This window comes from Varroa jacobsoni, unplaced genomic scaffold (genome assembly GCF_002532875.2).
Source record: "Varroa jacobsoni isolate VJ856 unplaced genomic scaffold, vjacob_1.0 scaffold_904, whole genome shotgun sequence".
Classification (NCBI taxonomy): domain Eukaryota; kingdom Metazoa; phylum Arthropoda; class Arachnida; order Mesostigmata; family Varroidae; genus Varroa; species Varroa jacobsoni.
In genome coordinates this window covers 38,790-54,718 of record NW_019213806.1, presented here as the reverse complement: position 1 = coordinate 54,718, position 15,929 = coordinate 38,790, and the positions used below count along the sequence as shown (strand labels likewise).

Here is a 15,929-nt window from a genome sequence, read left to right as displayed (position 1 = left end):
ATATAAGACGTCTCGAAAAATGCATTAGTTTAAAAGATGACAACACTTGATTTTATTAACACATTAATATTTATTATTTCTTAAAAAAATTACATAACTATTTAGCTCTTCCGTCTACCGCAAATGTTCAAAATGAATGTTGCTCTGATAAATACGCTATTTATTAATAATGGTAGGCTATTATTTCACAAACTTCAAACAACTTCCAAATCTTCCAGTTTCGTTAACTTTTTGGCGTAGATTCTATCTTTGAATTAAAAAGAGAAAACTAAGAAAAGGTCGATTGGCATCAGATTGGAGGAACGGAGCAGCGTATCCTAGAGGGCTTCTTCATCTAACTAGTCTGGAAGATTTGCGTCAATATATGCTTATAACCTCACGATTACAATGTGCCGGTGTTCCGTTCTATTGGGTAAAAAAATTATCATCTTTGTCAAAGTTCTCCAGAAAGCATGATTACCACTGTCATTTCGACACTCATTGAGCGCGCAGGGTACTCGTTGTCTTTGTTAATCCGTGTACTTTGGCGCCCTATAGTCTATTCAAATATAACCCAGCCCGATCTATGGCCCATAGAATAAAGCTGGCTATGCTACCGCTTTCGAGCACACAAGCAGCAATAGACGTTGAAAAAGACGATTCCGTTTCACATATACACTTTCTCAAACTATTTAAATGTTATTTTCACCACCTCTTACTTCTGTGCTACTCTAACAGTCGACAACTCTCAGATCACCTGGTCACTTATGTTGAACCACGTACATTTATGGCATGACACAATCTATATTCCTATACCTCTAGAATACGAGTGTTTGTCGTAGTGTGGAACGTCGCTGTTATGTTTATTACCATTCTGTGGCGAAATTACGAGAGGGAAAGAAAATATGATTGTGCTATACATATAGCGGCGGCGGCGGCGTCAAACTAATTCAAATAAGTTCTACCACAACGAACTGTGAACTATCACAGTGACCTGGCTAGCACTAAATATATATACATGTGCTGGTAGACCCGATTCTGTGACCGATTTTACCCCCAGGCCAGCAGCTCGGAAAACACCGCTCGAATTCGTCCACAAACAATCATCAACGTACGATGACCGCGAGTATTTCGTTGTAACGATGGGTTATGCCGGTCGGGCGCTGCTGTCATATGAAACGCGGTTCAGTAGTTCAACTAGGGGTCTATACACTCCTCTGCATTGTGCTACATTTACAATCAAAACTGAGTTCGAGATAAATCTGAGTCATATTCATTTTCCCGAATCACTTCCTTCGGAACAATCACTATGAACCTCTAATGCAGTGCGACCTTTTTCCAGTAAGTTCCCGTTGAATCTACTACGGTGGCGTTATGACATCTACAGTCTGCACGGACGGCTCTGATACTTGATCGCATGTATTTCTTACGCAAACGACTCGTCTTTTCTATCGAATGTATACTAATTCTCACTAGAACCCATAATACTCAAAAACCGTCTGTTATCAGTCGAGATTGGCCGACTATATGACCGCATCGCTCTTCTTGAAGGCATCGGTAGTGCCAGCCGCAGCGGAGCAGCGGTTCATCATCACTAGACCGCAAGCGACGTTCAGCCCTCCGCTGATGTTGAGCGTCGGCTGCCACACGACGAACCTTGTGCCCATCGGCGCGCCATATCAGCAGCACAAACTAACGAAGAAAATATCGTAGCTCTTTCTTCGTTTGGTACATAATTCTATAAAGCAACGGAGACAACTGTTGTCTACCAAAGCTCTCGCCAGCCTTTACTCTCCTCCTCGAACTGTGCTACCAGCATAGGCGAGCCCGTTGCCGCCGACGTTCGTGGTGGCCCCGATGCCGATTCAGCCATAATAGACAGCAGAAATCTACACACATACAAACATTCACACGCGTACAGATAGACACAGAAAGACATGGTCATAGTCGCAAAGTCAGGATACTGACGGTTACTCCTATACCCGGGACTAACCGCAACCCGTCGTAGCGAGAACCCGTCGACATCACGCAGAAACGACATCACCGTCGTTCCGATCAGCGGCTTTTGTCACTACTTCTCCTGCTACATACAGAAGTCTGCCTGGCCAACCAGCAGCCAGCTCCCTGCTGCGAGTGGCGCAGCTACTCTCACTCGCGGCCGCCGTCACTGAATACAAACAAGCATAACAGCGTCACAGCGAAGTGTTGCTCTGAGTACCACCAACTATCCAGCGACAGCAGCGGCAGGAGCACGTAGCAGCCGCTCCAACTGCAGCGGCAGCGGCTGTCACGGCGGAGACAGTAGCAAGGAACGAACAACGAGCACTGAACGCAAGAAACTGACTAGCTGGCTAGCTCCCGCAGGTCGTTTGTCGCTTCGAGTTTGTTCTTTCGGCGGCGGCAGCTGCTGCGGCTCCTGCCACCAGCCGTCGGCAGATAGCAGACAGTTAAGACAAGAAGCCAACCAGTGGCCCGCAGTGCCATCGCTACTGCATCAATAGAGGCCGTGGCGTTGACATCCACTATTAAACAACGGCGGTGATCAACACAGACGAAAACATTGAGGAGCCCACGGCGCAGCACAGCAGAGGGCCGTGACATGCGCAAAGGCTGCAGCGGAGTAGCCGCCAGTCGTCGATCTCGAGCACTCGCCGGGAATCGAACCGTGGTCGTAGTCTCAGTCGAGCGACCGTCTGATCTACTTCACGGTAGAATTGCAGGGTTTCGTGGTGCTGCTGCATTGTCATTGCGATTACTGCAAGTAGAACCTACACGTTGCAGGAACGCTAGCAAGTGCGGCTAGCTTCGACGTAGACGACAGCTCAACGGCGAAGCTCGCTGATTGTCGACGTTGTTGTTCTTGTTCTTGTTGTTGTTGTTGTTGTTGTTGTTATTGTTGTTGTAGTACTAGTAGTAATTGTTGTTGTTATCATGTTTTGTTCCGTTGTTTTTGTTCCTGTAAGGGATGCCGGTTTTGGCGGTGGATTGATGGAGCCACTGAATGACTACTGATCGATAGAAGCATATCAGTGGAATTGCGACTGCGGTGCGTGTGAGATTTGATTTTTCAATTGAATTAGTCGCTGTGTTGCGTGCTGCTGCTGCTACTGCTGCGTGCTGCTATATCGTCGCCGCAGACGCTGTCGACAGAAGAAAAATTGTGCTATGAACAGCAGCTCGAACAAATGCTGGACAGCCGGCGATCGCGACGCTGGCAATGACTCTGCCCCGTTCGATGGCTGGTCGACCACATGCCCGATTTCCTGCTTCTGTTACCCTGTCTATGACGTACTGCTAGAAATCAAGTGAAGTACAACAACATGTTAACGACATATCATGGCCATAATCTGATAACGCGTACATAGACTGCTCCTTGTAGAGAAAACTCAGTACATGACAAACGGTGTATATGTATATACATCTTACGTGGAAAAACAAACAACTTCACTGGTGAGCTGACAGCAGAGGCAAAAACAGGAGGGAAAAGTTTGCCACTCGTGTCTGCCTGATCGACGCACATAAACACGTAACACACAAAGACAGGCAGGCAGGCAACCACACTCGAAACTGGCCTTCAACAATAACAGTCCATGCACATTATGCCGTGAAAGAACGTTGCACCGTACGCGGAAAAGAATATTATTGGGAACTTGAAGAAACAAAAAAAGAAAGGGGACAGGTCTGAAATCGGAGGGCAGGCTGAAAATTGACAAATTGACGAGACATGTTTAGGAGCCCCAAAGAAGCTAAAGGATTACTGAAGGAAGCCATTCGCCATGCCGAACTACGTCAACCAGAAGTGACACAAATTCTAGCCAACAGCCACTTTTACCCTGTCAACAAGGACTGGAGCACTTAGCTGTAGATATTTAGAGGGAGATCGAGAAGACAGTGAAATCGGGAACAGACGGCACAAGTGTGCGCTCTGAAGTGCGGAAAAATCTTCTGCGCAGTTCTGCTAGTAGTGTTCAAGTGATGAAAAAAGGATTACGTGACCGCAGGTCTTCCCAGGTTGTCAATACCGAGAGGATATGATTGTCATCGTACAGTGCCGATCAGAGGGGCCGATTAGGGGGGTGCATGGTGTGTAGTCAACCTGATGATATTTTCGATCGGCTGCGTACATGACTTGACAAACAGAGCGAAGCTGTGCAATAAAGGATAAGGAAGAAAAAACTACAACAGCAGAGCAACCGTAAACGAGAACAGTGAAAAAAAAAAGTAAGGGACAACTCAGGAAGTCGACCGAGCCCATGTGTCAGTCGTCGAAATCGGTAACGCCACTATTGAATTTGCGTCAGTTTCCATACGCGTGCTCAACAATCGCTTTCTAGCCTTGGGGTTTGCGATTACGCGCAATTCGTAGTCCGATTGGAGATTACAGTTCCTCTCTAAAAACACCATCGTCGTGAATCACAGTCATTGTACTACTATCACGATTAAATCAAGCACCTGTCAATTATTGTTTTAACTAACCTGCAATAAGTGCCAATATTTAGGTGTACACTTGAAAGAAGGACTTTTCAAGAGAACTCTTTTCACAACGAACTCTAACCGGAAGACAGTAAACAATGTCCAGTTCACTTCAGCTTAACTCAGCCTGGCCTAAACATCCGCTGTTCCGATTTGTCTAATTCTCAACATCAATATCCAGAACTAAAAAATAATTCAGCTAGTCAATCCTGCTGTCTTTGCCGTATCCGCCATATCTTCTGATCAGTTTCTCAGATCTCGGATAGCTGTGTCATTGCTAAAAATTAGAGCAGCGTTTCACGAGTATCCTGCATTGCAACAAAACCCTACATCGACAGCCTACTGACAAAAGCGCCAAAACAGCTGACCTGCAAAGTAACAACAACACCTGCAACCACTACAACAACAACTTGAGCTTACCCTGAACCCAATCTGGTCTACGCAACACCATCATAACTCCACTTCCCCACGTAACTCTCCTTACCCAGCTCTGATGACCATCATGACCGCTATTGATCACTCTGTGCGGGTATGGCGATTTTGATTGCTTTCCGTTCTGCTTGTTCAAATAGCGGCCTGCTCGAATTTGTGCTGCGAATAGCAAAGGTCCTGCGGTAGTATTTCTCTATCTGTTTTGCCCCTTTGGATCAACAGCCCCGTCGGCCCCTTTTCCTTCCGCATTCTGCTGTGACTGCCGCGGCCGTTGCCATTTAATTAAGCCCAATTGTTCTTAAATTGCCGTCGATATTGCCCTATGCTCTTTTGGGATACTCCTATTGACTTGAATTCGCTCGTCAACTGCCTCCCCTCACTCGCGAAATTCGGTCTATTTTTTGGTTCAGTTGTTCGCTGCGTGTGTGTGCAGCAGCTTCCTTACTCGCTACTGACACTCCGCATCTGGTCGAGTTGCCCAGCGCACGTTTGTTAGGTTCCATCTCCTAACCCCGCTGCTGGCCCCTTTCTTTGCTCCTCCCACGTCAACGGCTGCTCGGCCGTCTGTGCGAAGAACACTCACAATCCAGAGAGTCAGAGAGACAGAATCAGACAGATTGCGATTGACTAGTACAGAGCCGGAACGCTTTTCCTCTACTCGGCTGGGGTCCTAACAGGGACCCGCCGGCCAGCGGAAGCTCACGAGGTTCATCAAAGTGGAACAGCCCAGTGTTATAGAATCGCGAGCGCGGAGTAGGTGACACGCCACGATCGTGTGAACGTCCGGTACATTAGAAGGAAGACCTTGGCCGAGGCAGGACTCTACGCAAGACGGCACAAACCACTTGGAAAGGAAGGTGGTAGGAAGATAAGAGGTAAAGAAAGTGTGATAGAAGTTAGCTAGTGGAAAGCGAAAGCTATAAGACTGGACGACGCGCTCATTATGTGATAGAGAGACGCAGGAGACGTCTACACAAGAACTAGCGGATGAAATATCGGCAGTAAGTGAAAAGAGCGGCCAGTTCGAGCGGAGCTTCAGCGTTCGTGGTGGGGGTAGCGATAATAACGGCGGCGACGACAAGAGCATTGGCCCCAGAACTTCGAATCGAGTGAACAAAGCTATCGATGAGTGAGGGTAACGTCGAATGTGCCCACTCTGCCGTCATCCGCATTTCGTGGCTCGACTCCTCTCTGTTGCTACTAGCACCACATGAAACGCGTAGACAGAGCTTGGGCAGGGCTTAAAGCTGAGCGAGCCCTCTCGGCTCTCGGCTTCATAATATATAGGCTTCTGTGGAAGGACGTGGGAAAAGGTTCGTCCCGAAGCGGCTACCTCTGGTATAAATACTTATTTTAATGTGAGCAGTAACATTATGACGGGTGCTGTTCGTGTAGACAGAAAGATCCGATGGTGAGAAACAGCAATCAAATATACATAAGAATAAGTTTTAAGTAGAGATATTGAAGGGGTTTCGGAAAAGAACAAGAGGTGATCCTCCACACGATAATGATGATAACACTGGAATGTAGGCCTATGTGAGATATTCTGCTAGATCCGTGTTCGAGGTAAGGGCGAGAAACGAAACAATGCTTTCGAATCGTATGGCAAGCTGAGCGATCGACAATAAATTCCGAGACTAATGATGATCTCAAAGCTTTCCAACAGGACGTATCACCTGCAGTTTCAATATCCTGCTATTATCTACTAAAGCTAGCCGCTATCATCTAAGGCAACGTGTACAAAAATCTGCTAGCCAAACTAAATTACTTTGCTTGGAGAGCATCGAATATACACCGGTGAGATTTAACAATTTGCCGGACGGAAGTCAATACGCTCGTATGTTGTTGTCGGTGCGTAACTATCAGATTGCTCTGAACAAAGTAGCACGTGAACAGGTCCTACTGTGAACTGTAAGTGAAAATTCGAAGCTATGAAGTCGAATCCGTGAAGACCCAATCTGGCTACGAGAGCAAAGCAAGCAGTATGTTCGCGTTCGTTTCCAACTGTGTAGAATCTTCAGCATAATCGTCATTTTCGACATTAACATGTATTGTGTACTTGTGACGGTGATAGTCACGAGATCATATGGTTGTAGCTAAGCTTTGCTGCCGCTTCCGTATCCGCACTGGGCATGACCAACTACGTTAGCATGTCAAAGAGTTAGCCGAAACGGCTAACAACCATTAACAAACACAAGCTAAATCAAAATCGAATTATTTCCCCCGAAGATACTTCTTACCCGTGGACATGCATCGGTTTGAGCAGTTAAAACGAAGATTGAGTGTTTCATGTTGTTATTATTATTATTATTGATCAGCAAAGGTTTGCTGGGTCCACGTGTGTATACGTGCGCCATTTCAAGTGAACTGCCAGCACTGGATTAAGAGTCTATATTTTCGAGAAGGAAAAGGTCAGAAAACGCACAACGTCCACAAAGTTCAGCTTCTACCGAGGTGCGTCAGGTTCGCTAGGCTTCATTAAGAATGCGCGCCAATCGAGTGTGTGCTATGTGATTACGACACGTTTTCGTGATTTAAAGGTTCAAAATAGTGATCATTACAGGAGGGAAGCAGAACGAGGAGCAAATAAGTGAAGTAGTTTTTGGCTGCTGTTGTCATATAAATTGTGCTTGTGTTATTACAGAATTCAGATGGAATGACGGTGCCAGGAGCGGCGAAGCTGATGAAAACGTTTTACTAAGCTTAGTTTTGTTAGTGAGGATCAACCGAAGGAACACTTGGGTTAAGAACGGTAGATTTTTCGAGATTTTTCCTGGAGTTGCAGGTTTACGACGGATACGCAGGGCTGAAGACTATGCTTTAATTGTAAATGTTTTATCTGCGGTTGCGGAAACAGCCTACGTCGAATGTCTGCTGAACATCGGCTGCTACGCGGAAACGTAATTGCCGGTATCAGCTCACTTTATCATTTCTAACATCCCAACAATACTTCGGTGGGATACCGGAAATTCGAGGCTTGACAATAGGCTATCCTAACGTGCCCTAGCGAGTAGTTTTACAGCGTCCAGCCTCATCGCTTTACTCGATAAGAATAGGAAATTGATTTATGGCAATAATACATTTTCAAACGATAAGAAGGCCCTCAACATGGTGACTAGGCATACAACTATTAATCGAACAATTCGTGTGATAAATTTCGTTTGTAGGCGTTTATCGGTATAGCAGTTCAATAACAAACAGGCTAAATTCAAACCGAAGTAGAACAGTTGCTCATCGGGGTGTAGTGGAATCGACAACCGACACCTACAACGACAAAAGCGCAAAAGACTGCAAAGCGTCAACGATGTCGAGCAGCGCCAAGTTGCCTCCGTCGAATACTTCGGCGAACACCATGTGAACCCAGTAACAGACCCACAAACCACCTCAACCTTAGCAGTAGCGCCTGTTGCTGCAGTTCTTCAACAAGGACGTGGAGGTCGGCAATAACAATAACAAAAAATCCCTTCGGCTTGCAATAGCGACTGCAGCGTAGCCGAGTCAAATACCAGGATTGTACATACGGACACACAGCGGAGAATAGGGATTTCAGGTTTCGATGGACCGTTCTTCGGCGTCTTGTTTGTTCGAGCATCGGTTGACGTCTTTACAGCAGTAAAAGTCGTCTCCCGTTCCGGACTGTTCGCGCTCCGGTCAAGCAATTCTCACAAAGACGTTCGGGCCAATTAATTGGCCAGTCGGGTGTATTTCGGCGAGAATAGGCAAACTAAACAGTAGGTCGAACGCCACAACTGTAAAAATGCGACAGTGGACAGCGCCCAATAACACAACTTTTGGCTAATAGTTAATTTTAGTTACATCTTTATTGGCTGCCATTACGGCTGTCTCATACTTCGACTTCAAAGCAGAATAGAGAAACAGCAGTGTATTTGACGACAGGTGGTGGCGCGTGAAAATATTACATCCTCACACACCCCTTTTCACCCTCGTACGCACACGAGGGTAGTCTCTTCATAAAACAAAGAATCGGTCGATAGTGACTAGATCCAAAGAAAGAACCCATAATAGAGTTCGAACATTTCGGCACAGAACTGGAAAACAGCCTTCAGTTCTCCCTACGACCGGAAAGTAGCTGTCCTAGAGGAAAGCCAACAGTTGAATGGGCGGAGACGACCACTAATGGAGCAACAATAAGAACCTAGGAAGACCGCGTACACCTAAAATGTGTGATGCCTGAATGACCACTCAAAGTGCCAGTATGGGGTAAGTATGAGAAAACTTTAAAGCGCTTGATAATTGCTTGATATCAATATCTGTATCCTATGAGTACTGCCAATAGGATATTTTATAGGTTTGTAGCTAACGATGAGTCACCGAAAAGCTGCCTAACGACGACGCCACTGAAATCGAAGTCGAAACATATTATTTTATTGAATACGTAACTAGGGATTATGTGGTGCTTGCAGTGATTCGCTCAATGCGGAACCTCGGGCCGTCATTCAGCAGTCTGTTGTACTCGTGTTGATTTTCGTTAGGGCCCACTAATGTTGGTTATTGCAAACGTTGTGGGAAACCTAATGCGGTAAATGAGCGAAATTCCTAAGGTAGTCGTAATAAAAAAAATGAAACAGGTTGGTCTTGACAACTGCTATACCTAGTGAGAGACGTGTTTTGAAAACGTTCGTCGTTTAATTTACCGTGTCGCATTGTGCTTATGGGAATGGGAAAAAAGCACATTGCTATAATACATGGCAATGTTAGTTACTGCTGGTATATATTTGTTTCCAAGTGTTACTGTGAACTGATCACTTTTACAGATATCGACTATCATGGCACATGTTTAGTACGGGGTTTTTCATACTAAAAATGTTGCACCATCCATTATTTTTCGCCCCTGTCAAAAAAAGGCGAAGCAGGGAAAAAGTTTTTTGCTTGTTTTTTTTTTCGTGTATAAAGCTTTTGGGATTGCTCTATTTTAAATGAGGCCTGGATGAGGATACTGGCCGAGGATAACCTAGCTATAAAAAGTCGATTTCCTTTTTTGTAAATCATAGTAAGCTACAAGTGTGTTATGCTTCACAGAGTATCTACTTCAGCGTTGAATGCAGGTTGCATAGCACATATGCAGACGCTAGATTTATGCTGTTCTAGCGAAACTATCTGATGCCATTTCCATCAGCCGATATGTAACTTAATAGAAAGTCGTTTCCTAGAGAATGTTATCTGCTGTGATACCGCTCTTCCAATCACTGTGCGAGAGGATATCGAGTTCCAATAGATCTTATGATGCTACAAGCTTCAACTGTTCACTTTCGACTAGCCAAAAATGTACTTCTAAAAGAAATGCATATGTAAAGCTTATGTAAAGCTTGTCTATATAACTCAATCTACATCAGTCTCCATACACGTGTGACCTTTTATATCTCTCAAAGTACTTGAGTACTTTTGCCCGCGATCGAATGCCAAGTAAACATCTTTGGCTTGATTGCAAAAGTCCAGGGACAGTGCGGGCGGTTGGCCAATTCAGCTACGGCGCTTTAAGTGGAGGCATTGATGTACGCTAGTCTGGATCAACGCATACCCTGCAGGTATATAAGTGGTGCCTATATATATATATGTAGATTGGGTGGTTGAAATCTGCCTGCGCTCTCACAGCTTTGCTGGCCCACGAATCATCAAGCCTTCATAAAACTTGTTAATCATTAGTTATATTAAGACTGTTAAAAGTACGCTAATCAATATGACTTTGATGTTCGCCGGTTTCATAAAAACTATTATTTTCTCGAATTCCCCAACCATTCAGCTAGCTCCGCGGCCTGCTAGTTCAATAAATAAAATATATAGAAATATAAGCGCGTCCAACCATATAGTCATATTCTCGACGAGACGTTCGGCTAAATCGCGCTAATACGGACACCTCTCTTCGTGTCCAATGCCTTTTGGCGTCTTTGGTACTAAGTTTGCCAGGCATGTCAAGCCAGAGCATCAATTTAAAGCTGTTATGTTACAAATGTGTACGAAGTGAGCCACTTATTTGTTCTTTGCTTGTTGGCTCGTTACACATCAAGCGTCTCATTGTAAGTGAAGCCGCAGTTCTCGGCGATGGCACAATTGCGATGTCGGCCATTGTAGAATAGGCATTCTGTAGCGTTTCCTACGAGGTTCTACTGTTTGATATGATTACTATTACTGCATTATACAATAATCATCTGTAAGCATAACTAGCCAGGACTTGCACTATGGCTACCCGTGGCGACGAGATCATATCTCTATCCCGACTACAAACCACTCAAACAAAACACACAGACAGTTAGACAGTCAAATCATCGCATTGTGCGATTTCATCTAGCTCTTTCAGTATGAGAGCTTCCGCGTTTGCTGTGTTTGTTTTCCTTTTTTCGCGACGGTCCCCGTCATCACGTCATATTGTGTTGCGGTTGCCGTTTCAGCAACCGGGAATCAACGTCGCACATTTTTTACAATAATAATTAGACTACGTCAAGCGCATAGCAGTTTTTTTAGAGGACTGCTTCTCGATTCAGATACTACTGATGCAGACAACGTTTTCGCTGCTATCGTAATGATGATTAGCTATTTCAGTGCATTTCTAGCCGGCTTTGCTCATAACGAGAACCTATAGGGAAGCGGCAGTCGTAGCGCAACTTAGCGCTCCTTGGCTAATTGCTGATGTGCACCGTCAGTTCAGCGCATGTTTGCGTTTGGCATCCGGTAACGGTTTACCACTGCCTTCTGCAGCGGTCCGCAAGAGACGATTCACTGTGCCATGCTAGGGACGATTCAACGGAAGAGGAAAAACAAAGCGATGAGAGAAGGGCTCGAATTTCGGCTACTGAACTAATTATGATCGGCTGGTAAAGTAAAAAGATCTCGCAGAAAGCTGCTTGCATTGGCAACATTCAACCAGTGGCGGCCAACGCTAATAAACTGCGGTGGAAGAACAGGTTTTTGCAGATTCTAGTCCTGTAGAAGGCTGGCGTATTCATGAGGTATAACGTGGAGTACCTCGGACAGTTGAGATCCATTGTAACGGTGGAGTTGACCCCTACGTCAATGTTACGCAGAATCTGTAACTTTATGACCTATTTCCTATAAATATTGTGACTGACTGCAACCTCCACTCGACTCCCCGTTATAATCTCAAACGATACGTTATCGGATCCTAGCGTTGCGCTGGCCGAATGCATAGAGGCACAAGTCTCGAGAATATAACAAATGCAGATATGACTGCAGATTTGGCGGACGTGTCGGTTTTATTTTTTGTCTTCTTTTTGCTGATTCGCCGCTGATTCGTTTTTTGATTTGCTGATTCGCTGATTATAAAATTAGAGGAAAAGCGGCCATGACATCGCAAGGGTAAGCGGCTGAGCGAATTACTCAATCAATGATATATAACCAAAAAAAAAAAGAATTCAACTAAGCATTTGGAGAATTTCGAGTGCAAGTATTGTCAAGCCAGTGATGATAGACAATTATTTTACACTGAAGTCGGAAGGCAATTTCACTTTGTGGTATTCTGCTTTGCCCATACGCAAATCTCCTCGTTGCAATAGGCCAAAACATATTCTAAGAAGAATTCATTGCGAAAAGCTTAGGTAAAATGCAAAAGATGCATAGATATGCATCTTTGCAAATTCCCGTAATCGCACCCAAAATCCTATTGAGATCTTTTCCCAAACAGACTTTTCAACCACTTTTTTTCTACTATTATTATAATTACTGTAAACTGTACCTATTACACTGTGTACTGCACATTTTGTTTTCAATTTGTTGAAACATTAGATATCGCCCATCTAAGCTCACATAACAGTGCGTGGTTCCATTCGTCATCATATTCCGATAATAGCTCATCGTTGAGCAATCGCAATCTTTGAACTGCCCAGAAAAGCAGCCCCTCAGCTTCATGGTCGACTCCCTCCGCGTAGATCCTCATCATTGATCTTGGCAACAGAAGCGCCATAGATGAACGCATGATTTGTGAAACTTAATTGTTCCACCGTAGGTGGCAATCTGCGTGCCCCGTCGTTCATAATCTAAGCCTTGTTGCCATGCAGCAGGGATCGCCCGATGACACAATAGGTTTACATTATTCGAGCTGACCTAGAGGACAAATACGCCAAGAACATACCCTAATTTGGGTTTTTAGTTTTGGCTGCACTCATAACTGTCGATTTGACGTAGCTTTGACCGGTAGCCGTAAACCATTGCCGACTTAACGACATAACGCCATCAAGCGCACATGGGACGCTGGACAAGCTTGCACGCGAATGTTGCTATTATAATGTGCATTTGCTATGCGCGAAACGTCATTGTTTAACGGGCCTCGACGAGTCAGCCTCTGGTGCTACCTGGGTTAGTTAGCTAGTAATGTAGCAGTTTTTCATATTTCGTGTTTGGTATTTAAGCCGGTAGGCTACCGCGAATTTTCAAATTTAGCAAGTGAACACGTTAGCCTCTGAGCGAACCACCGAGAAGCAATGGTCTAGTAGTTAAATTAGCTAGAGGAGTGTCTACATTTGTAACCATCTACAATGTGAAGTGTCATGGCGTCGTGTAAACATGAATCATATTTGTCCTGAACAATTTCATCCTGATTAGCACTGAACAATTTCACGCACATAATGTAAACGTATAAAACGTTTGGCATTGTATAAACATTCTTAGGAAAACCGTAGGCGCGTTCTCTTAAAACGCAAATTTGTTTTTTTTTTGTTTAATCGCATTTGTCTTATTCGTTTTGTGTATGCTATCATTGATAACCAGAGTAGTCTGTATGGTTGTATCCATTTCTTAATACAGCTCTCGTGAAGACTGATGATAATGTTAAATTAAAGAGAATAACTGCTGTTATTTACATACATTTTTTTTTGTCTCAAATTACCTATATTTTAAATGACTGTACAAAGTATTACTTTATTATTCGCGCTGAAATAACGTAATTGCCTGGGTTACAAGTGTCTCAAATTTTTTACCCACCTCTAGCTTCGATTTGAAGTTTCTTCCAAAGTGATAAACAACGCTATTTCCACTCCTATATTTTGAGGGCACAAGACTCCTACGCATTATATTTTTCGTTTCATTTTTCTCTCAATTTCTTTTCTCAATTCATTCTTGTGTAAAGTCTTTCTAGCTGCTCCTAACCAATGAGAGAACGTCGGCCCTTGGCCGTTGTAACGGAAATACGGGTACTTCTTACCCTGTTATCGTCCTTATTTTCCTCCGTCCTCCATACACTAGACCCGGACTCATATGTGCACTACACACAGCGATAATGTGTCCGTATACAATTTTCACGCAACGGCACCACTTTGCATCGAACCCGTGTACTTGAACTATCCCTAGATATTTTAGCAGTGGAACCAGCTGAAGGAAGGGTCTTATCAAATGGAATGGGCCTAAATTCGAGTTATGCCCGCTGCGGCTCGTTGTAACAAGGTTGTCACGCCCATAATAAACGCACTAGCTGGATAAAAATACTTAGCAAAATTGCTAATCTCTAGTTGCCTTTGCCCTCTGTCGCAGACCTAGAAGGGCTGTATTTGGCTGGGGGTCGCATCGCAGTTTGGAATAGTCTGCATAAGCAATGATAGAGACGCGGCCAGCAAAATGAGGGGAGGAAGAAGCGAATCTTTGGAAGCCTATTTAATATTCTCGCCAGTTAAGTCTCGATGCTGTTGCCCCCAACTGTGGTAGAAGTTTTTCTACGCATTCTAAATATGCTGATATACTATTGATTGATCCGCATTAAACAGTCATTCACCAATGTTGGTGGTGAAAAAAAAAAGAAAAAATATGGATCCTGTGTAATAACGATGAAATATATAGCTGGTTTGTTAAAAAGGGTAGATGTAAGTATGTATTTCTTGTTACATTGATTCTGTTCGCTATTTCTGGTGCTTTTTAGCTATAGATTATACACTATGATGCATCAAACAATGGCGGTAGTATATGAGCACTCAAAGACATTAGGATCGTGTAAACTGTGTAAGCGATCTGGGTTTAGATGTGAGTTCGCTAGCTCGTCCTGTGGCGCACAACAAATCTGAAACATTTATTATTTTTTGTTAGAAAAGGGCAAAAGCTTGCAGCTCGACAATGTCCAGCAAAAAAAACAAAATATTGGGTAACCTATTCTTTACAATATCTTTATACGGTTTTTCCCTAATAAAACTGCTGTCCGATGCTGTTTATTACTGCTAAATGTATATAAGTATGTTCGGGTATATATTTCTGTATACGATTCCGTTTCATATCTGCATGCTTTTATCTCTATAGTTAATTAGTTAATTAATTATAAGTTATTGTTAAATGTAACATGATCGCTACCAGTGGTGATTAACAGATTCAAATACCTATCATGCGGATGCCAAATAAGAAATGACTGCCTTCCTTTCTGCTCTTTCGCTTCTGTGGCGCCCCCTCAAAGTTTTCCTGCTTCCGGTTGCTACAACCAAGGCCATACGTTCTTCACGCTCGTTAAGTCGGACTTTTTTTTTGCCTCATAATGACGACATAAGATATCAACGGTTCTTTATATAATTTCCCTCTTCCAGCAGTAGAGTAAACGGCTACGAAATCCTGCTGTTGGTGGCCTGATCGTGAGAGATTGGCTCGTAGGACTAGAACAACTGTCACTGATAAACCACTTTTCTCATTGTAAAAAGATGGTTGATATGTCGAGTCGGTTCTGATTAGTTGGCGTGCAGCTTCCGAAAAACTGATGTTAAAATAAAACCGACGATTTTGGTAACGTCACCGGATTAGCTTCAGCTACAGCAGCTTCGGTTGGGGCAGAAATGTTAGAAATTAATAGCTGATAAAGTGTATTTTGGGTTTTTTCATATGTAGCCGCTTTTAGATACACGTACGCAAACACTCGGCTAACAAGAACACGTCTAAATATGCAGGACACGGCAATTTGAGCAAACGGCACTGTGTTTTTTGCCCCTTCTCTAACAACGCTTTCGAATAGTTTTTCCTTTTCGGAGCCAGAAATGCGCGCTATGTAAACGGCGTTGCTCGAGCTTGATATGAGATGCGGTCTACAAATGATAAATAACCATTAAAGC

General features: G+C 44.0%; 1 protein-coding gene and 1 long non-coding RNA gene across 3 annotated transcripts in view; one reads left to right on the top strand and one right to left on the bottom strand.

Moving 5' to 3' along the window:
- LOC111264845 (uncharacterized) overlaps positions 1 to 15,075 on the bottom strand; it is a 19,393-nt gene extending 4,318 nt beyond the window's left edge. The window contains exon 1 of one of the 2 annotated variants that reach the window (XR_015312831.1): positions 13,837 to 15,075. This is a non-coding gene — a long non-coding RNA (uncharacterized LOC111264845). The remainder of the gene's footprint in view (positions 1 to 13,836) is intronic. The other variant, XR_002683108.2, reaches the window with a different exon arrangement.
- Positions 2,463 to 15,929, top strand: part of LOC111264844 (homer protein homolog 3) — a 51,059-nt gene continuing 37,592 nt past the window's right edge. The window contains exons 1-3 of the mRNA XM_022841050.2: positions 2,463 to 7,338; positions 7,529 to 7,794; positions 8,052 to 9,105. Coding sequence (XP_022696785.1) covers positions 9,080 to 9,105 — 26 coding nt within the window. The 5' untranslated portion in view covers positions 2,463 to 7,338; positions 7,529 to 7,794; positions 8,052 to 9,079. The remainder of the gene's footprint in view (positions 7,339 to 7,528; positions 7,795 to 8,051; positions 9,106 to 15,929) is intronic.